We start from the raw sequence: 23931 nt of genomic DNA, 5'->3' as shown, positions 1-23931 counted from the left end.
AGCCTTCATTTTGGGCCAGACGTTTGCTTTCAGCCACCAGTATATTCCATTTTATTTTGTAGCAGCTTCTTCAGTGTTCCCATATGGACAAGCTAAATAGCTCCAAGGATATAACAGCAAGTATATAGAATGTTCTTTAGAAGAAATGAAGGCCAGATGTTGCTTTGTTATCTTCACGTGCATCCTTAAAAAAGGTAAATTAAGTTGTTTCAGATATATTATTAATGCCAGGTATAGGCAATTTGTTCATTGGCCATTTAAATGTCAACTTTCCAAATGATGGAAAATAACATTTCAACTGAGGATTCAAACTGAAATAAGATTAAACTATCCTAGAATAACTTCAGGAAATCAGTATAACAAAAGCCAGGATCACAGGGACAAAAATGTATTGTGCAGAAGAGACATGATGACCCACTTCTGAGCTCTGAATGAGTACTAGTTATGGTTTGTTTTATTAGAAAAGAAAAACAACCCCACTTTATTGTTACACTATAATGAAGATTTGTGGTAAGAGTTATCCAGCACCACCACTGATTAAAGATCTTCCACTCTGCTGTCAACCAGGATATAACATAAGCCAGCAGTCCAAGTACTAGAGAATTTAGTAGAACTATTACTAACAGTGTAATCCATTAATGTTTTTCATGTATGTACTCCTGGTTACTACATCTAGTGGATCCAATAGGGTGGGTAATAATTCTTTCCCAGACTGTCCAATTAAAGTGATTTAGATAGAAATGAACTGTTTAAAATTTTTCTGATTTCCTGAAAACATAACCTTATTGGATTCATTTTTTGACAGAGATATATTTAGGAGGAAATATTAACCGAAGACTACTCCCCGCCCCCCGGTAATAACAGAAACAACGTTTGGGTTTCAATTGCCTGGTGAGGTCTTTCTCTTTCAGCCTGTCCATGACATACAAAAACTGCCAAGACACCAACTACAACTTTTTGAGTAATGTCACTTTATTAAGGGACTTAAAAGAATCACATTCTCTAGTAGTCTTGGAACAATGCAAATGGTGAACAAAAGACAAAAATAGATGTAATTGGTTCTGAAAAGCATGAACATCTGTAGAGAATGTGTTGCATTATTCCTAAGGACTCTTGCTTTTGAAAAAAAGCACATGTTCCATAGATACAAGTGTCAGTGCAATAGCCAATAAAGCAATCAGTCAGAAATATAAAAATATCCTAGATACAAGCGTAAAATAGATGTTTAAAGGCTGACAATATCAGCATTCTGACATTTCTGTATCTCAGGAGTATGATCACTGGGATGAGTAATTCTGATGAGGTAAGAGACAGTAGATGCTCTGTGGTAACACAAAGCCATACATTTTTTTCCATAAGACACAAAAAAATAGAGCACCCAATGAAACTGCAAGTCTTTGCTGCAAGTGCCCACAGGAAGTGAAATTACAGTCTATGAGCATTACTACATTCCTGCATCACTTACATTTGCTGTCTTTGCCAACAGTTATACCAGCAAAAACTTGCTAATTCTCCCACCCTCCCCCAGCATCAGTATAAACTGCACGTACTTCGCAGATATACCAAACTGACAACTGCTTTAAACACAGGCAAGAACTATAAATGTCCAAAAACCACTTAGTCATTCTTTCCTTTATTGGTTGCAATTCTTTTCTTGGCAGCAAAGACAGAAAGAGATTGCAAAGCTTGACAGCTGAACAGCTCTCTCTGGAAGGGTTAGGGAGAGAACAGGGTGTGTCCTATTTGCTTTGCCCCAGGTGTTCCAGCAATGCCACTGAACTTAAACCTCAACTGACTGAGCAATAAAAATCACATTCCTCTTCTTTGCTCTTATGTTTTGGATGGAAGGATGCACTAATTTGGGGTTAGAGTTCCCAAAAAAAAAAAAAAAAAAAAAGAAGAAAGGCTATTTCATCAAACTTTCAGCTGGATGCTGTCTGCCTTCACCGTGATTCATCTTCTTTCTTTCAGCCATCTCTCTCACACTGACCATCCAAGCTCTGCTGCTAAATTCTGCTTCCTATTCCTTCACTTCAAAGAAAATGGCAAAACGACAAATAGGCAGACAGCGTACTCCGTGTCTTTGTGGCAGAGCCCCAGGAAGAACTGGCAGCAGAGCTGGGAGTGGCAGAAGAGTACAATGAACACAAACTCCTGCTTGGGGGGGCCAATGATAAAGAGTTGATTTCAAACCACGTGTCAATCTCAGGCACTCCTCTATGGAAAAGCACAATGAATTATACAGTCTCTAGTGCAGCGATTTTAACCAGAACAGGATATGATTTGTATGATAAAAAAGTGCAACAGGAGCTGGCAGTTGTCTTATGGAACTTGCCTTACCATGTATGGCACACACATGCACTGAAGCACACCGCAGTTGCCTGAACTTTTAAAAGATCTCTTAGATTTACATCCTAGATTCAAAAGCTTTCCCTTAAATCTTTTCAGTTTTCATCATTCTTTTCTAAACCTCTTTTGTCTCAGCCAAATTCAGACAGCTGTGTGAGATGGAAAAGTGAAGCTAGTAACATCTGTAGCATGATGACACTTGACAAATTATTTCAGGTTTTCTTTCAGTTTCTGGAAGATGCTTTGCAGATGTCAAAGACTCAAGAAATCATCATACTTCTCTCCTTAACCCCACTGACGCGGCATTCAGCATTTGCAAATATTGAATTCCTACTCACCCCACCCTGGTAAGACAGGCTATTACCTCTCAAGTAAACAGGCAGGGAATTGAGGCACAGAATGACTAAGTGATTATTCCAACATCACAATACAAGTCTGGGAGGGTCAGGAGCTGAACCTGTATTTCTTGCATCTCAGTCTCAGGTTGTCTTTTTGTTCTGTGTTGCAGCCTTATTCTTTCCCGTAGAGGAAGACTGGAATCTCTTAAGAGTCTGTCACTGCTACTCTGGTTGGCAGGTGATGTCGCCAATGAGATAAGAATTGTTGCATTTCCCACATCAAAAGGTGGAACACAATGTGACATCTGTTTGCTGGAAGGAATACTAACCATACAAGTCCTTAAGAACATCAACATTTATTTAATATGATATAAAAGAAATGGGATATGAACATTTGTATTTGAACAATAATAAGTGGCTTCTTATACTTACATCGTATGTGCTCATTGTATAATATATACACAATGAACATAATTACATTTGTACACAAACTAAGTACTGGATTGAAAACCTGCTTATTGCTGTACACACCCTAACCCAACAAAGGAAAAGCCCAGTACCTCAAAATACCTACACTCCATCTTATTTAAGAAAAAGTAACCACTAACATTAATGTATAAGTTGACAGAAGTGTGGCAGTAACTGCTGACATTGCAACCTGACCAAGAAATAATTACAGCAGAAACAGGACATACTTTACTAAGCAATAATAAAAATGGCACATTTTAAATATATCTATATGTATATATATATAAAAATTTTACAAATAAAATGTTAAAACAATAAATTGTAATGTTTAAGAAGTGTAAAACAAGGTTTAGTGGTGATATGTAAAATTAACTGAGTTATGCATCTAAAAGAAGCAAAAAAGTAAACTTATATGGTCCATAATTAAAAGAACATTAAATTCTGGAGACTATCAAATAAAGTTCTGACTGTAGGCTGCACATTAAAAAAAGCCTTTACTTTATGTGCACAGAAAGTCATAGCAGCAAGCTGGTATCAGTTGATAACAATCTGAAGGTTGTTGAGTGTACATGTGGGCCATTTAAAGCTCTCTTGGAATAAACGTTTTCCAGGAAGTGATAAAATGATGCTCTGTGGCCAAAAGCATCAAAACTATGAATTTCATAGATTTAAAATATACTGTACAATATCTTCTCATATTTTCATAAGTCAGGTCCATACATCTCGGGCATGAATTGTTTCAACAGAAGCCATTAGTGCTGAAAGACAGACATAGATTAAGTTACTCTACTTTAGCAACAACAGACTCTTGTATAAAGCAACTCCTGGGATTAAACACAGCAAGGAATTTCTGACCTCATCCTAGCAGTAGTTATCAATGTTGTAGAACGTAATAAAGTATGTTAGAAATCAGTTGTTTCCAAGAATCACTTTTCCTGATGTCAAGATGCTTTGACAGCAAGATGCAAAAGCAAGCTTTTTTCACATTTACACAACTTCCTATAAAAGTCTGTTTATTCTGAGAGTTTTATCCTGTTGTACACGGCCATCTCCAAATATTCTTCATATAAACCCGGTAATAATAGCAAAGACCCTAATGGCTCTTACAAATGACAGGCATAGTTTGAAGAGGGGTGCAGTGTTGCTCAGTTGCCCCAGTGTCAGGGCGGCTAGCTGTAAGGTGTTCTGAAGTTCAAGCGCTCCACCCAGAGCTTGCTGTATTCTGGTAATTGCTGAAATGACTTCTATAAATAGCTTTTAACAGTTCATTAGTAAAAATGTTTCTGGGCTTTGAATCCAGGTGCTGGATAAAATTTCATTATCCCTCCATTACTCAGTGTAAATGTAATGCTCGAAGTGTAACAACGTTAGCGGTACACAGCCAGATTTGTCTCTGCAAAGCAAGAGCCGTGACAAAGAGAGTAGCTTTGTGTTAACGGGTTTTTCCTTAGTCCTACAATATCCTGTGCCACCAATTTCCTGTGCCAAACCCCCCGGCGTCGTGCCAAGTGGATCATTTTACTAATTGACTGTAAAAGCCAAATATAGGTATTACCTCATTACTCTCTGAAATCTACCATATATTTTCCAGATGCTGCCTCAAAAATTTGGCTGCATGTGAAGGGGGCTGATCCCACAGCTCTGAAGTTCCCTCTGCCACATAGGATGTCCTGCACCTGAGAGAGACGGAACTCTCGTACGTGACAAGACCTATCTTTCAGCGAAGCGCGAAGCACTGGAATAGCGGAACGACAGCCCCCGAAGGTAAGGGGCAGTACGTGCTGCAGGCAAGCAGGCTATGCTCCTCACACCTCCTACGTATGCTAGATCCAGCTCACCGTGTGGGGTTTTGTTTTTTTTTTTGGAGCTCCTAGGAAACAACCAACAGAGGCATCAAGTGCAGCAGAGAGATGTGAAACGTTGAGCGTGTCCAGAGAAGGGCAACAAAGCTGGTGAGGGGTCTGGAGCACAAGTCTTATGAGGAGTGGCTGAGGGAACTGGGGTTGTTTAGTCTGGAGAAGAGGAGGCTGAGGGGAGACCTTATCGCTCTCTACAACTACCTGAAAGGGGGTTGTGGCGACGAGGGTGTTGGTCTCTTCTCCCAACTAACTAGTGATAGGACGAGAGGAAATGGCCTCAGGTTGTGCCAGGGGAGGTTCAGATTGGATATTAGGAAAAATTTCTTCACCGAGAGGGTGGTCAAGCATTAGAACAGGCTGCCCAGGGAGGTGGTGGAGTCACCATCACTGGAAGTGTTCAAAAAACGTGTGGATGTGGCGCTTCAGGACATGGTTTAGGGGACATGGTGGTTCTGGATTAATGGTTGGACTTGATGATCTTGAAGGTCCTTTCCAACCTTAGTGATTCTGTGATTCTGTATATGCACATAGTTGAATGCTTTTCTGAACTCAATTCAAATACTAAACAGCCAAAACGGATGTATTTTAAGTTCTGGAATCCTTTCCTCATTATAGTGAGGCATGTGTAAGCAGAGCATTAGTTTTACAAGTGCCATCCCAGATGCACCGTTTTGTCATAAGCAATTAAGGTCTTTTTGTAGAATTGTACTTAACACGGAAATGTTAGAGCTACAGAATTACCTACGAGGATACACCACGCTGTGGGATGTCAAGGCTTGGGCATTAAGTTACAAAGCAGATCACTATATGAGCACTTAATTTTTGCTAGTCTTGTATTTCTTCTTAAAAAAATGAATTTGCTGATCTGGTCATTGGAGGCGATGACAAGAGCTGAAAGTAACTTAATGCAATTGGTAATACATTTCTGGTGAGTTACAGGTTGCTTCCCCTTTCAAGACACGTGTGCTGTGGCTACGGACAGAATTTACCAGTGCAGTTTCAGTTTTACTACTGACCTGAAACTGAGTTGATGGGGTAATGTTTGTCCTATTTAAAAAGGAAGATGCATGATAAATGCATGTGTATTTATATAGTGAAACTGAAAAGCACTCACACAAGTCAGTGTTTCCAGAAAAACTGAAAAGTCCCACTTAACATTTTAAATAGTTCTATAATAAAACTTTTGAATAAAAGTAGAAAAGTCCAAGCTAAATCTAATCATGACAGACCACATCCATCAGGAAACCAGCAACACTGGTGTCAGTACTGAATATGAAGAGTGCATTTTCCACTCTCTCAAAGGGAGAAAAAGATGAAAATAATTTCCTTCCTTCTTTTTTTTTAAGAATATGAATAGTTTCCTGCCCATAGTTCATACATGAAAGGTGTCTGTGATGAGTAAGTCTAATTTTGCTAAGATGAAAGCTTGACAATGGACACTTGGACAGTAAATCAAAAAATGCATTTTCAGATCTCTTCATGCTAAATGATTGGAAATGTCTTGATTTTAAAATTTTCTTGAGTTATTGCACTTAACATTACCACTGAAGTAAAGCTCATTCTTTTAGTAGAAAGCTTATTTAAACAGGTACTTCCTGACAACAAAGAAATGTGGATTGATTTAAATGCTGGTAAAGTGCTGAAGCATTCACATTGGTATCCTATTAATTTCTTTAAACACTTGTAAAAACAAATATGCTCAGTTATATTTCCATTTCCATTCATTAAGTAGGTAACACTATGAGTAGGAACATGTAAATCTAGCCTAACTCATGCTTTCTAACCTGATTGCTAGAAGAAATCACCTACTATTACAAGGGAAGAGCAGCTGTGTAGCACTATCTCTATAGAAAGAAAAGAAAAAGTTTTGTAATTGTTACATTTCTTCCACCCTCATTTTTTCCCTTCCTGTTTGTCATGCCTCAGTCGTCTGTGTCTCAAGCCATAAACTCTTTGGGCCATTGGACCATTCCCTCTTATGCATCACTGAGAGATCTAGCTCTAGTTGCCTATTACCATGACTGAAGCATCAAGATTCATTTGTACCTGAGCACTGATGCTCATACCTTAACTGGGTACCTGTTTTGTAACAGCTTAGGTCTCTCACATAATTCAAAGGGCTATTATCTCACCAGTTGTGGAGAATGTGCTTGATAAGCCAATTAGTCCTTTCTCTTTGTCCTTGGATAGAGAATACATTACTTGCAAGCAAATCAATACATGTATCTGTTCTATTTTCTGGTTCGTTTAAATTCCATGTTGCAGATAAGTTTGTCTTGCCAAGTATTGTCTACACATGTTTCTCGGAAAAATAACTAGAATACATATACTTAGAAAAAATATTAGGAAAATGGCAGGAGGGGTGGGAAAAAAAGACGTACTTCTCTGTAACTATACACACATGAAATGTGATCCTTCTGTGAGCTGTGTCTGTGTAGATGGAGCTGGTGACAATGACGATTCTGGTGAAGAAGGCAAACTTTTCACTGTGAGTCATACAGCAAGATAAATAAAAATACAAGTTACAGAAGGCATGAGTTCAAGCCGTGATAAATATAAGCTTGACAATCACCATTTCAAGCCATAATAAATCTAAGCAGAACCAAATGAAAGTTACACAAGTAAAGACTTAAAATCTGATCAGCACAATAAGCACAACTTCAGGGGAGAGCATAGCTGTTCCCAAAGTTCATTACTCAGGCCTATAAATGACTAGTACACCACCAAAGGAACAAACAGCGGATACACGAATGCTGATGTGTTATCTATGTTGCAAAGAGAGAGGAAAACAAACTCCCAGTAAAATTTAACTAGTTGGGATACTCCCAGATGCACCTTTATATCCCAGCTCAGATTAACTAAGCATTTTTTATTCTGATGAGCACTATAAAATGTATTTACAAATTCTGGTTTTGATTATAAAAAGATTTTAATCTTTTGATTAAAAGAAAGGATTGCTGACTGCACTACAAAGGTCCAGGCCACCTTTTATATCCATAAGTTGAACCATTTGGCTTACTTAACCACTCCCATCACCAACTATCCTAATAATGTCTATCTTTTTCCTTCTTCCTCCCCTACACACTGTCCTCTTTTTTTTTTTTTCCTCTCTTTGCAAACAATTTTTCTTTATTCCAGCCATCCTCTTCTTGCAAAATAGTACAGCACCAGTCATTTTACCAGTCAGCTAGTGTTTTCTGTTCCTTCATCTCTTCTTACTCCTGAAAACATGACCAAACTGGGGTCTTCTACTTGCTAGTATAAAATCTACTAGATATATTGGAAAGTCTCAAGGATTCCTCAATCTTGGGCATACCTGAGGCCATCCATTAACAAGGAGGTAAGGGTAAATAATCCACACATATCCAGAACTGAGTTGCTGTTCTACAGGACGAATAGGGAAGGATTTGCTCCAACCAACAACTATAGTATGACTCAATTTCTGGCAATAGTTATTTAATTCCCTGAATTAAATGCAACCAAAAAGTCTACATTAAAATCTCAGAAAAATGGAATTTCTGTTGTCCACTGGGAAACTATTTTTCTCTCTGTTATAAAACCTTACACCTGACATCTAGACTAGCTCAGCACTTTCAATTCGCAAGGGTTTCAGAGCATCAAAAGACATAATCAAAATGAAATGAAGTCTTACATATGTACTGTATGAGTTGTGTTTCAGTCAAACTCTTTTCCATACCTGTTGTTGCCTGATTTCCTTTTGAAGCCTGTGCTGCTAATTCAAATGAAGACATAATCCCTTCTTGTTCTTGAACACTAACTACTTCACTTTCTTCTGAGCTGGTTTTGGATTTGTGGTTTGTAACTGTGGTCACACTCTGCAAGCTGGTAAAAAAAAGCACAGCGTTTAGAACTCACTCCAACTTAATTTCAGGTATTAACCACTAAGTATAGGAGTTACAATTTAATTTTCTTCTGTTAATAGAAAAAAGTTTCAACTTGCAAGTTTGTGTGATATAAATTAAGCATGTATTTTGAAACCCTTCTACCTTGTAAAGTTAGACTTAAATAAAAAAAAAAGTACTGGAAACTGAATTCCTTTCATTTACATATTCATGCAGTTTCCTACTGCGTGATACCTATTTTGCTGAAGGGTGCTGTGAAAAAGTTATGACCTAATGCAAGAACTCACTTAGGATACCCAGTGCAACTTACACTAAAGTTACAAATTCTTAAAGAGGAATATCCAAGACACAATATTCCTCTAATTCTGCAATGCTCCAAAATAGTGAAGTAAAAAGTTAAAGCAGGAGATCTAGAATAACATGTTTAGTCTGCTCCTAAATATCAGTGGTAAAGAGCTTGCTATGGAAGGCCTGGCTGAAGCTTTCATAATAAACTGATACAAAGCTTGAACTGACATTACTAAATACATTTTGTATCCCAAAGCAAGGATTATGAACATATTCTGTGTATAACTGGGGCAATACTTGAAAATAAATTTTAAACTTGCTGATGTGTTATCTATGTTGCAAAGAGAGAGGAAAACAAACTCCCAGTAAAATTTAACTAGTTGGGATACTCCCAGATGCACCTTTATATCCCAATATATAACCCGCCAACTCATCACCTCTTACTGAACCCCCACAGTGGTTAGGTTTCTCACTAGATTCCTCTGTATGTAAACCACTCAAAAACATACAAATATACCTTATAAGTATTTACGACAGTATTTCATTAGTTGCTTGGTCCGTTCAGCTAATAAATACAATGTGCAAGTTTAAAATAGCCTCTCAACATCTTGTTTTATTCTTACCTTGTATCACCATCATGTGTTTCTTCCGATACATTTTTCTTTTCCTTTTCCGCTTTCTCTTCATTACTCACTTCTTTTGAGTCAGATACAACATGTGCATCTGATAAAAGATCATCAGTTTTTGTCAGCTATAAAAAAGTTGAAATCATGAAAGAAAAAGCTGTAACACATACTAAGTGGCAGATAAGAAATACAGTATCAGGAAGCAGTTTTATTAACAGACAAATTTTGCCATCATGTATACTTAGTAACTCAGAATTACATAACTTAAGAAATTTTTATCAATACCATCCAGGTTAATAGAGTTATCCTGAAACTTATACCAGAGCCAATGGGCTTAATAACTTCCAGAACTTATCTGAACCCCTTGGATTACAGCCTGCCTATTTTTTCATGCTATCCTTCTCTTTACAATGCCAACAGAGATTCCAGCTACTGGAACATATTGCTGATAAGCCTGAACACTGCTCTTAAAGGTCTGATTAGATACAACCAGTCGAAGTGTATCACATAATTTTCCTTTAAAGGATTTACATACTTAACAAAGCAACAGACTCTCAATAGCAAGTGTTTTTAAAGAATAACAACAGATGTTAATTATTTGATTTTATACCATACTTCATCAGGCATATGTTTAAAAAAAGCTAAATATAATATTTTGTATTTAATCTAAATATTAAATATTTTACATTTCCTATTGGAAAACAAAAAGAAAAATGAATGAAGAAAAGCAAAGGATGAATAATTAAAGAATAAGGATAGAAAAGAAGGAAAAACCCTCTACAGAAATTAAAAAAAAATTAAACTATAAGCAGGATCTTATTATGTAAAAACGACTCCAGTAATCTACCCTTCACAGTCAGTCTGTTTCTGCTGCGTGTTCAGGGCACTTTAGTACCAGAAACACCATGGTAACTCACTGCCAAGTGCGTTTGAGACTATTTCAAGACACGTATCAATACAGTGACCAAATAGCACAAACTACAGTTATTGCCTATTTCCACGTATAAATTGTTGTGTCATCTTTATTCTGCTTCCTGTAAGCGATTTGATGCACTATAGCTAACCAAACAAAAAAAGTCAGGTGTATTAAATTACTGTCAAATACTACACTGGGATATCCTAAGGAATGGACAGCTCAGTGATTATTATTTAAAGATACGTTCGTGTCAGTTTTGTTCCCAAAGACATAAAGACCATAATTTTGTAATTTTCCAATCGATCAAGATAGTTACAGTTAAGCAAAATGAAATTTAGGAAGACCAAATACAGGAAAATTCAATATCTCAGCTATAGACAGATCTGATACAATTTTGTGCTTCTCTATAATTTGTTATATCCAAAAAGATATCTTAATCTTCCAAGCAAAAGGAACTGGCTCAGTTTCCCATACTCTGCTGCCTATGGCTCAAAATATTTTTCTACTGCAAGACAGGCTGATGAGAAGTTCAATAAGGGACAGTTTAGTACCTCTTTAGTAAGATCTGAATTATGTTCTTGTTCTCCACCATGTTTTAGTTGTGCTATTTCTTCTGCAGGACTTTCATTATTTCGTTTCAAATTATTTTCTTTACTGTTGCGCTCTAATTCCTTCATGTTACTAGATACAGTATCATCCTTTTTTCGATTCTGTGGAACAAAATTGATATATAGATGTATTCTTACAAAGTTATCACAGTCTCGGTTCTGAGTCTTGCACTGTCCTCTGGCTGAGAAAATGGTTAAAAAAAATACTTAAAAAACGTTAAGCATATCACATTGCAATTAAGGAAAATGGAAATTGTTAAAGACTTAGAATTTTCTCATTTTTGTACCTTTCAAAACAGTTCAGTCTGTCTAACAATTTTTTTTCTCTGTAAGATTACTGCACTTTCTGTGCCCTCCCTGCCCCCCAATCTCCAACATTTCTCTTAGTCACCTTTACCTTCTGAAATTTCCTTCATGTTTATCTCAGGCTTAGTAGCATTCTTATCTGCATTCATAAGTACTGATTTTTTAAAAAATAGCTTTTCCTGCTTAAAAAAAAAGGATAAAAATCTGCTCTCAGTACAAAATTCACACTGCACCTGTGTGCACTTTCTCCAATTATCTTGGGTATCTTCCAAGCCTATGCTGTTAATTGATTTAACAGAGAACAATATAGCATCTGATAATGGCAGAGGATATTACTTATTCCTTAAAAAACCCCCAAAACATTGCACAGAGAATAATTTGATATAAAAATTTTGAGGAAGGATAGTAGAGGTGACTTAAGATTGTGAACTGCGAACATTATGTTGTCAGAGTAGCAAACCAAACTGAAGCGAGGCTCATATAGGTCTTATCAAACCAAGTACTAGGGCTGAGAAAAATAGGAGCCATGAAAGTAGTAAATCTTGTGGCTAAATTCCTGTGATTTAGCACATGCACTCTGATAAGAGGAAATGTAAGTCAGTTCACAAATCAACCTCTCTAGTGAGGAAAGTAAAGCATCATGAATAGTTTGGGTTGGAAGGGACCTGTAAATGTCATCTAGTCCAACCCCCCTGCAATGAGCAGGGACGTCCTCAAATAGATCAGGTTGCTCAGAGCCCCATCCAGCCTGAACTTGAATGTTTCCAGGGATGAAAGTATGCAACCATGTCATACACTTTCCCCCAAACAATAACGATTGTGAGGCAACTTCCTTTTGTGCTTTGGTAATCACTTAAAAATTACACAGTATGCCGTTTATAAAATCCTTTTTTTCCTTCAATTCTTAAATAAACAAACCCTAGCTGAAACTACTTCCAGCAGTTAGTATCATTGCACCATTTTTCTATATAAAAATCAATAGGCACAGAAACTATGCTTTTAAAAATAAGAGCCATTACTACAGAGTAACATCTCATCTCGGAGCTTTTTGCCAAATAGCATTCTGGAAGAATTAAAGTTGTGATAGAAAAAGTGATTTTGTAGCACGGACTACTAGCTAAATATTCAATTCAGACACGTTCTCACTTATTCTATAAATTTCTTATCTCATCCACATAGCACTGATTTCACACAGAAGACTGAAGAACATGCTGACATGAACAAAATTCTTTTCAGTTCTGTATAGCAAGTAGTGCTGGCACAGAGGATTTGGCCACTTCCCCCACACTGCTCCCAGTGTGCTGGCTAACCAGGTATGACACACACATGATGGCCGTTTCCTCAACTTGATGTATGAAATGATAGCATAGAAAGTGGTAAAGCTCAAACACCTCTGTAAAAACTACAAAAAGAAACATCTGCAAAGCTTTGCTTTGCACGTCCTTCTTGAGAAAAGCAGTGTTAATCACAAAAATATTTGTAGGAGCCGCCTTCATGTATAGCATTCATGATGTCATCCCAAATAACATACGCTGTAACACAAAAGCAAAACTTGAATTCAGCATCTTCTGGGGATCCAATGTTGTTGAAGGAAAAGTAACATCTGTATAGCTCTGAAGGCAGTTTAGCATGGTCATAGGAAAAAAGAACCCCAAAACTAAAACTTATTTGGAAATATGTGACTTCTTAACAGTGCAAGGCATTTAATCTGGTTTTGGAACATCCAATGTTAAAATGTGTACCAAACATAAAAGGAAGCATTTCCATGTCAGTATAAAAAAAAAAAAAAAGAAAACCAATGTGGTCTGAGGAAAAAAGTATGGCAGAAGACTAAAAACCAAAAACCCCTCCATTAATCTATTGAAAAAGAAAACTAATTCTTAGCAGTTAGAAAGTAGTAGACTGTCTAACATCCACTACCCTGAATCTATCTGATATTTTTGTCCTGAAGTGGTGTGGGTTTTTTGTTTGTTAATTGGGTTTTGGGTTTGCCGTCTTTTTTTTTTTTTTTTTTTTAAAGATGTATATTGCAGTTATATCTCCCTCCTCTCTCCCCACCCTCAACCACTTAATAAACTCACTTCTTTGCCTTAACTGTTAAAGAATAGTGAAAACAGAAGTGAGGGTTCTTTTTTTAGGTATTTATGGGCTCAAAAACCACAGCAAAAGAGTACCTGTTAAGAGCTACCATCGTAAATATACATTCCTATCTAAAAACGTTACAGATATTTGAATCTATTATATGGCAGAATAATCTTCATAATTTACACATCAACTGAATCATGGTTCTCCCTGACACTGCTTTTAGTCACAAAGCTTGCAATTTCATGTTGTTTGCTAAATTTGACAAAAAACACTGTTAAAAAACATCATGATGCATAATAAAACATATGTAGATTTGAACTATTTATTTTTCGAAAAGACAAAGTGACTTCTACTACCAATAAGTATAGCCTAAAGATTCTCCCTTTCTCTTGTATACGGTAGAGAATTGACTGTTACGCTGTACAAGCAATCTCACATAGACACCTAGAGTATCATGTGATTTTGGAAAAAGAACAGTTTTGTAACTTTTTTTAAATTGGACACATTAAATTTTTTTGATAACATGGGACCCACCTGTGCCAATTTGAATGGATTATCTCTGACAAATGACAGACTCTGTGAAGGAGACTGGTCTGAAATGCCAATAATATTGAGACCTTTTCTCTTCTCTCTCAGGCAAGCTTGTTGGTGTCTCTTTATTCTTTCCATCTGTTCCTCCACAGTCATTCGAGGCCGTGTGCTTTCTGCAAGACACAGCTGCTCCACTGCACTTCTTGGTCTTTCCTTAAATGGAAGAATATATATACACATTTGTTTTTAAGAAGTGAGATTCGAAACTGTTTAGCTTATCAGAAAAGATCACCTAATGAATTACTAAAAAGCAGAAAAACACTGGGCATGTATGTGAAGAAAGTACAAGAACCAATTATTAATAAATGAACACAAATTCAAAATAAAAGGAAAGAATAATTTGCTTTTTTGAACAGTGACATTACCACCATCAATGATAAATATTAAGAGAATGGGTGGATGCTCTCTTAAAGCCATCCTATCAAGTTGAAACAATTTGCCAGATGTTAAATGACAGGCCAACACAAGCTACCTGACTGAGGCAGAAACATAATCAAAGTTTAATGATACAGGACATTTATATCACTTGAACTAATAGTGATTTCTACCTTTTTGTTTCAAGAAAAACTACAGCTGGATGTCATTTAAGGGCAAGAGCAGGCTGAAACAAAGTGAATTTATCACCACTTAAAAATCTGTAATTCTAAGCATTATACTGTTCCCAAAATAACCACCAACACTTTACCTACTCTGTTCTTGAAATTCACTGATTTTCAGATCAATCTGTACTTTGCATGACAGAAAAAAAAAAAAAAATCTACTTTGGCCTAATCAGCTGCATTCAGTACATTTACAGTAACTGATTTAACTTCTGAAAAGTGGCACTCTTTCTCCAGTCAACATCCTGTAAGTTTCTCTCTCCCCTCCCATTCTTCCTACAACTTCTCCTCTTCTATTCATGCTGTAACTGTGCCAAAAGTTTTCCTCCCTTTTATATGAACTACACGTAAACGTCTGTCTTCAACCCAGATACTACAGGTCTCTCTAATCTGAATTTCCAAGCTTATTACCTACGCATTGCTTACTGCATCCTTATTTTCTGTCTGCTTTAGGTATTGCTGAAATTATTTTAGTAATGAAATAAAAGCCAGTATTTGTTATACAAGGGCTATTAAATTGCCCCAGAAGCCAAACACAAGTCCTTCAAAGTTTTAACCTAAGATGCTTCATGTCCTTTCAACTCAAGCCTGAACATCAGTAGCTTCGTAGATTTATCATGACCGTTTAGTTCTTGCCCATTTTGAGTGTCGCTGTGCAGTTTAACATACACAACCTTCATAATTTTGTCATTCTCTCTACAGCTGTCTCCATTAATTTAGTATATTTTTGTAAGAGTGAATTTTTTGGTAAGGAAAATAAAAAAGATAACTACAACATTTGAAGTAACTACAGAAATTAAACTTAGAAATGAACACATCACTATCCATCAATGCTCAAAGGTTATTTTGAAGTACCGTTCTTAGATCTATCTTCTTATTCTTCCTCAAGGTGACATAGGATGCTATTGTTGAAGACTCTGGCGTTGGTGATTTGGTTCTGGGTGGTACAACTCCCACAGGAAAATGTGAGCCTGCGAAACAGTAAAGCAATATACTAAGTACTATGCAATATATTGCCAAAGTAGTTAATTTTTTTCTAGAAAATACATGTCAGCCTTGCAAACTACTCTTCAAAAGACAGGAAAGATCTTAATGCCTAGTTATCACATCTGTTAAGGTATACAGGCAGATGACCTTCCCCATGGGAAACCACTGCACATGGCACCAGAAATTGCTGGACATAAAAATACAAACATAAAAATTTTGTCTGTGAGAAACAGACACGAGTTAGATAGCACTGTGTGGAATGGCTAGATTTCACAGATGGTTAAGGGGGAATTACGTGAAAGATGGCCAAACTTCACAGACAATCAGACGTCAGTACTGGGAACTTTTTGTGGAATAGAAGTTGCAAGGCCAGCAGGGTGCCTAGGTAACCATGCCAGTGCTACCACCTGAGGCTAGCTAATGGTGTCAAAGATACAAAACTTAGCAAAAGTAGAACCAATAAATGAAATGTAATTACTTTCCACGCGAGTACGCTTTTCCTTCTGTGTATGAGAGCATGAGATGCCAGTGATCTTCAAGCCAGGCTAGCTTGCCAGTAGGAGACAGCTACAGAGAAACCATACATAGGTCTGAGGGACAAAGACAGAAAAGACTGCAGGTCTGTGGGTTGGCTAACAGAGGCACCGTAAGCCTGGACCTGCTACCAGAGGAAAGCTTTTGTCTGTGGGATGCTAACGAACTTAAGACAAGACTAGATGGCAAGGAGGATAGAAGGTGTGGGAGCTAGCTGTCCAAGAGACCTTAGGTCTAGGATGCAGATACTGGAGGGGCCAGAGGTATTGAGAGTTGACTGATGGAGATACCACAGGACCAGCCAGCTCTTGGAGGGACTCATTTGTGTGTGCACACACGTGTGCTCACATCTATAAGTGTATGAGAGCAGCTAGCAAGCGTTGAGCCTGGTTAGCTGGCGAGTGGGAACAGGATCATGCTGTTTGTGTTGTCTCACCTTCACGTGAGTGCTGATCTTGTTTATGTGGTGCCTGTAACAGCACCTGGTCTCAAACCTGTTTGAATAATCTGTTGTGGCTGGCTGTGGCTGTGCTTGTGCACAGCGGGCCTATGTTCTCAGCCTTGCAGCTCATTGTACTTAGGGACCGGGAACTGCAGCAGCTAGGCTCTGTCTGGTCAAGAGCTGAGGATATTCTGTGTCCTGATGTCCACAACATTCAGTCTCTTGCAACAATATCCACCACTAGTTTTTCTACTCAGAGAAGTCCTGCCAAAATGTAATTAAGCTACTAGAAAACTGATGTAAGTTAAAACATACAAATATATACAGATAAAATTAACACGTTTCATTTTTGCTTCTTGATATATGCAGGAAATCAAACTATTAAAAATACTATTTCCTCACAGATTTTGCCTAAAAGTAAATATAATGTCTTCTTAGATAGCCAAATTATTTCTCCTTGTTTTTTCTGAAGTTGCACAGATTTCAGAGGATATATTGACTCGGGGAAGGCTCAACTCTTCCTCCAAATTATTTGATAGACTGGCAAAATAGTCTGGAGGTATTTGAATGCCAAATCCATCATTCAAAACAAAAATGATAAAGTAACAGTTTGGGTCTCCTTTAGATGTAAAAAGGATAAAACACAGCAGAAGCAAATTTTCCTTTTCCATCACCTTTATCTACCACTCAGGTCATAAATATTCCTCTGTAAGGGTTACTTTACATAAACGCATTAAAAATACTTCTTTTTGACTGTTGACATTTGAAAAGAGGGGGAAATGGCTGACAGAAGAAACATGACAAGCGTCTAGTACAGTAACGTGCCCAATGAACTAGAAAACCACTTTTTAAATTTCCTCTTAAATTTACTAATTTTTAGAATGACCCTTAATAGGAAACTATGTCATTTAAGTATGACTTCTCAAAACAGCAAGAAAGAAAAATTGCAGTGATTGCCTTTGAGTTTGTTTCCTTTTCAGCTTATAAACTGTTGAGATAGAGCGGCATAAAATGTTTGTTGAAACAGCATATAGTTGTAATGGCATATGCAGCAGAGAAAAACAAACCAGGAATGGTTACATTTTTCCTACTGCATGGGGATTGTTATCGTAAATGTATACACAGAACAAGAAATATTTGTTAGAAAATTCACATGCTCAAAAACATAGGCCAGATGATAAAACACACCTATGATAAACCCACTTTACACTGTTGTTTAAGATAAACAGCCTTTTGTTGCTTGCTACCACTGCAGCTATTCTATCCCCTAAGCCCAAATATTATTTATATTAAAAGAATCTGTATTATTGCTTTCCCTGAGGACTGTTTTTCTATGAATAGACATAATAAAATTACTTCTGTCTTTACACAGGAAGACAGAAAGCAGACTGGGATCCTCAAACAGTATTGGTTTGCTTTATGCAATCAGCGCAGGCTTTCCTATATTGTCCTGACAATTACTTTCCCTCTTGTCATAAATTACTATAAACAATCTGGAACACCACAGGTCAATAAAACCTAGGTATGTTGTCAGAAAGGCAACTTCTTCAATTTTAGGTGGCTGATGATTAGCAAATCTCAGGCTAAACCTTGCACTTTTCACCACCTAGTTAAAAGAGATTTAATATCTAAAGTGAACATTACGCCTCAGCAAATACCATAGTGAATCTGAATCGACTAATTATCTGGTAAGTGCAAGCTTAATGACATCATACATCATTCACATTGTTTACACTCAAATTGTATGCTAACCTTAGTTTTAGAAACCTCCATTACTGTTCTGATGAAAATAACATCCTTATATGATCATAGTTCTTGGCCAGATTCTGGTACTGTTGCACCAGCCTGCTATGTACATCCTTAGTATAACTACCATAACAGGAGACAGATTATCTTGCTGGCACTGAAAACATCAATTGTTAAAAGTTTTGTTTTTTTTTTTTTTAAAAAAAAAAAAAGAGACACATTTAGTTACTTTTTTCTAAAAGCTCTTAATACGGTTTTTGGGAGGTGCTCAAACTGCTTTTTCTGAAGTCACCTTTAACAAACTATTCTGTGTGTTTTAACAAACAGAATTGAGAAGCACTTCCTGGTAAAAGACTCCACCAAGCAATTAGTAGCTTTTATGGAAGCTAGATGAAGAGAGGAATCTAAAGCATTTAGCAATTGCAAAGACCTTTATTGTCTGTACACTCCAAGGTCATGATCATTATTCCTATTATATCAGAGGACAGAAGGCAATTCAACAATTACAAGATTTAAAAAAAAGAAAAAGACATTGTTTTCCTGCCTTATGAGAGCCTGAAAATTCTGTGGTGCTGCCTTTTTGGACGTTCCAGTGACATAACATCGGGAGCTTGATTCAAAAACTGAATAATTGTTCAAGGGCAAGAACATAAAATGGATAATTGTTCAAGGGAATGGTGTGTGGGGAATGTGAGTGATGTGATTAGACATGGTGTCAATAAGGATTTCAGGGTTGTTGGTGAGTGTAATGTTTGATTTTTCGCCAGTGTAATTGACTGAAATCTTTCTTGTCATATAATTAAATCATTATTTTATTGTGGAAGCTGTTTCATCATATTAAGAAATGGACAGGATATAAAAATACAAAGGATGATATAGCTTCTGTAACACAGTTAAAGCTTTGTATTCCTTGTAAAAAAAGGCTTGAAAGGTTGTAAATATCATGCCTGGGGACAAACCTTTAGCTGTAGATTCCGATTCTGAAATTTGTTCTGTTTTTTCTTCGCCATTAGACTCATCCACTTCTGCTACTGTAGTTAACTCTGGTTCACTCTTATAAAGCCTATAATCAGGACCCTGAGGAACAACAAGTTATGAGGTAAACAGGCATTTTTGTATAAACATTTATGTCGTAAGACTCAAACCACTTATTTTGTGATGCCTCTGCTCTCACTTTAGGACAATGTTTCATTGTTCAATTGCTAATGCAGCAGTATTTCTTTGTAATTAATTTGAGTAAACAACATTTGCAGACTTTCAGAAGTTACAGAAAAAAATTGCCATCAAAATGCAGAGGGTTTTTTTTTTTCTTTTGAATGATCTTCACAAAACAAATTTGTATAAGGCTTCAGCAAAAACTGATTCTGAGCCTAGGGTTTTTTAAGAACTTGTGAGTAGAATAATTTAATTTTCTGAAATGTACTCAGATACAGGCATTTAAGTCTTAAGACATTTTATATATGCACAGAATATATGACAGGAAAATGTGGAGAGCAAATGATGGAGCTATAAATAAAACTAAGTAGCCAAAAGTAAAAACATAACACAAAAGTAGCCAGATGACAAAACAAAAATTGTGACTGTGCAAAGGAAGGGGGTTGCTTCAAGAACAATGTGGCAGTTTAAGCCACTTACACAGTAAGATCCATTTCTCTGATATCCTTGAACTTGGTGCATCTTCTTTTCTTCTGGCAGATGTACTGGGCCCCTGCTATAACAGAGCAAGGAGCTGCTATCACTGGGCAGAGGGGGGATTATGGGAGGATGCTCTGTAAAGTCATAGGACCGAGGGAGTGGAGGACGAGGTGGGACTACTTCCTCTTCCTAAAGATTGTAGAATAGTCACCTTATTTAGATGTGCACACCTCTTACAATTATTTATAACTTAAAAAGAAAAATATATTACCATAGCTACAGCAGCTATAGATTTTGGAATTAAAGGGACAATGTCACACGCATTAAAAAAAAAGGAAAAAAAAAGACCAAGACAGCTTTATTTTCTTTGGGTTTTTTTGTTGTTTTGTTTGCTTTTCATTTTATTACCACCACCTAGACTGATATACTTCAATAGTTTCATTATTCAGCTTATCAGGATTTTAAATTGTGACACGTGTACTTTCTGTTGGACACGTATGAACTCTCTGAATCGTCCTTTTGAAAATTAAATTAAATATATTTTTAAAGATTTGCACAGTAATTAGACTTATAGAAAATTCTGTAAGCCAGATGTATATTGCATGAACTTTAGACAACCGTGACAATGTCCCTTTAAAACTGTAACTTCTAGCCAGATTCTCAGAGGAATTGAACATTTGGGAGCTCCCACAGTTTCAGCTGTTCTTGTGGGTGCTCTGGCCATCTGAGAACCAGGCTCAATATGTGAATAGACATATAAAGCAATGTATTTCTTCTCATGAAAAGTATGGTGGGTAGAAAACAAATCCATAGATCAGGGTTTATATTTATAGGGTAAGAGCCTAGGGAGAGGAAAAGGTGAGAAATGGAGAACAGAAACATACCAGTGAGAATATAGAGACATAGACCATATGAAAGTGTTATAATTACTAGTGGAGATAATAGTCTTTAAAACTAATTCATAATACAATATCTTTAGAGACATATAGTGAATACATACTTCAGACATCCTTAAAACAATTACAATAATGCCTATTTTTATCATATGTATATTAGAAATTCAGTGATGCTAAAATGGTAAAAATACTAAAACCATACCTCATTTTTATATTTAATTGCTGAAAATGTCCTTGATCCCATGATGCCTGTTTGGGAGAAGGGGGGGAGGCACAGAAAGAAAAAGAAAAATTTTTTTCAATAAATAACTTTTAAAAGATGAACTATAACCTGTTGCTATCAAATATACAACGCGTCAACATAAAAGAGATGATTGCTTGCTTCTTTTCTCAGCAATTCTACCATTTTTTCAAACATACAAAAGCAACTATGAAGCTTATACTTCAAAAATGTATATAATCCAGTCTCACTTCCTACAGGATGAAAACAATCAGTTTACCTGCCTCTGAAGAGTTTCTTTGCTGTTTATGTTTACTTAAACCCTCCATGACATCTTGAATTCTCCATAGTTCCTTCTGAATCTGAGCACGCTGTATCCCTGCTGACTCAGTCTGCCAGTGAATAAACAGCATATATAAGCAATAAATCAGAACACATTGCAAGTGGAAAAAAAGAAAGAACCTTTTTCTTTCTTTAGACTACACTGCATATCTTTTCCCAGTGAAGGAAAATAAAATGCAGTAATGACAGACACTCTCCTTTCCCATAAAAATGCAACATTCAAATACTGTCAGAAACAAAAAGTATAAGATTAAGTAATTTCATAACATATCAGTTAATTTGACAGCAATTTGCTAGTTCAAACTCCACTTAAGAATAGAATTGTATCTACTGTCTCCAAAGAAAATCCAAGCAAACTCTGCACAGGAGACCGACATGCAATGAAAGAAAAGGAATCATCAGTTCCAACCCCAAAACAGGTGGAGATGAACATGGTCTTTGCATACTAGCATAGAAACTGTGGGCCTATTTGCATTCATGGCCATGCCTGCTCTGGACTGCATAACACAAATTTCTCAGCTCTTGGGCTTTCTTGTAATCTTCCTTTCATAGCTGCATAGAAAATCAATCCCTGGAGCAAACAGCCTTGAATGCCTCCCAGCACGGACCACACCCGTGCGCCTATTCCAGATAATGCACGCGCATCTGTGTGCGTGCGTGTCTCTGTCTCACAGAAAGATCTCCTTAGAAATTCAGAACTTACACTAACTGTCCAACCCTCCACAGCACAGTGAGCTAATAAGACACATGTCCGAACTCTTCATATGTAAGACCTGAAGCAATGCTTAGAATATTTTTATGGTAGTTTATCTTGATAGAATGATTTAATTACATTTTATAATATTCAGTTAAATGGAAGAAGTTGTGTGAAGATTTACTACGACTGTCATAGCAATTAAGGCCTGAGAAAACTACCCCCTTTTGGACAGCACTGCTGAAACAGAAAGAGGAGGCTTCCAGACACAGGAAAAGCAATGCTGTAGCTTCAAAAAAATAGGAAAAGCTGAAGACTTCCTCAGAACTTACAAACTTTTAATTTCTTTTTGACCTTGTAAGTTAATGCACCACATCCCCCTTTTTCATTTGGGTAGTTTTTAAACAAAATCGTAGAAAATACAAGTGACTTAAATGTACTTTAAGACCTATACCACACCTGAATTTCTCCAAGTCGATCGAGTTGCTCCTGCATATGGTTCCTTGTTACTGTTACATCATACTCCAATTTATCATATTCTCTCCAAGCTCTTTCCAGTTCCTAAGTATATAGCAAAAGTAGAGAATTACAGATGCACATTCAAGTAAAAAAAAAAAGTATATTTATTTTTGCTTTACTCAGTGGCATGAAACTTCATGAAGTAATGCATAAATAGATATCAGCAATAAATACGTATTTTAGAGAATGCAATGTTTAAACAGCTTTTTGATTCTCTAATGATACTGAATGGAATTCAAACAAAAAGCATTTTGCCTTTTCACAAACAAAAAAGACAGGCAAGGGCAAAATCTTCAGAATATGTCTTTAGAGTCAGCAGGCATATGGGTCTTAAGCTGTCCTTCCACCGAGGCAGAAAACCCACAAAAATAGATGCAAATTTGTCTCTTTTATCACAAAGAATACATATGTGAGTGCACAGCATGTGTGTGTGTATGCAATGCATTATGCAAGACAAATGTAAGTCATCCAACCCTGCCTGTAAGGTTACTAGTGATCGCCCCAGGCCTGCTAATACACCATTATTTTACATATGTGAAGCTACAAACACCAGAACAGGGAAGGAGCAAAAAAGAAAATCTTCTTTGAGGTCAGCTCCACCACCTCACTTTTTAAGCCTACACCAAGCAATTTACTCAATTCAGCGTAAATTAAAAAGTTAATGAGGAAACGTATATCTTGAGGATTTCCTTTCCCCGATTCCCTTTTCCTCGTTCAAACAATTTCTTTTACAACATAGTCTAACATTCAGTCTAAACCCAGTATTTCAGGGCCTACTTCATATCAATTTCACCACAGCAAACCACTGGAATTTGACACTGAAATATGTTTTTGGATACATATGTAAATAGGCAAAAATGATCCTTTACCAGGTCATTTCAGTGTAGAAACCATCATGAAGTGCAAAAGGACAGGAAATACCAATTCCCTTCCTTTCCTTTGTTGGTTCCTTTTTCTTTTTTAATGTTTTTGAAAGTGTGTAACTTGAAAGATCTTTTAAATATAATGGCCCACTATTAA

General features: G+C 36.7%; 1 protein-coding gene across 3 annotated transcripts in view; it reads right to left on the bottom strand.

The window, feature by feature from the left end:
• Nucleotides 1-7405: 7405 nt before the first annotated feature.
• Nucleotides 7406-23931, bottom strand: part of PLEKHA5 (pleckstrin homology domain containing A5) — a gene marked incomplete at its 3' end in the record, with an annotated part of 65086 nt that continues 48560 nt past the window's right edge. For 2 of the 3 annotated variants that reach the window (XM_082010651.1, XM_082010652.1), the window contains 10 exons: nt 22852-22953; nt 21637-21748; nt 21339-21385; nt 19565-19682; nt 15752-15867; nt 14241-14450; nt 11259-11417; nt 9789-9916; nt 8712-8857; nt 7406-7500 (listed from right to left, as the gene is read on the bottom strand). In XM_082010651.1, coding sequence (XP_081866777.1) covers nt 7406-7500; nt 8712-8857; nt 9789-9916; nt 11259-11417; nt 14241-14450; nt 15752-15867; nt 19565-19682; nt 21339-21385; nt 21637-21748; nt 22852-22953 — 1233 coding nt within the window. Of the gene's footprint in view, nt 7501-8711; nt 8858-9788; nt 9917-11258; nt 11418-14240; nt 14451-15751; nt 15868-19564; nt 19683-20240; nt 20430-21338; nt 21386-21636; nt 21749-22851; nt 22954-23931 lie in introns of all 3 variants that reach the window. The other variant, XM_082010650.1, reaches the window with a different exon arrangement.

Source organism: Phaethon aethereus, assembly GCF_964289735.1.
Source record: "Phaethon aethereus genome assembly, chromosome: 1".
In the NCBI taxonomy this organism is placed as follows: Eukaryota; Metazoa; Chordata; class Aves; order Phaethontiformes; family Phaethontidae; genus Phaethon; species Phaethon aethereus.
This window is presented reverse-complemented; position numbering and strand designations above follow the sequence as displayed.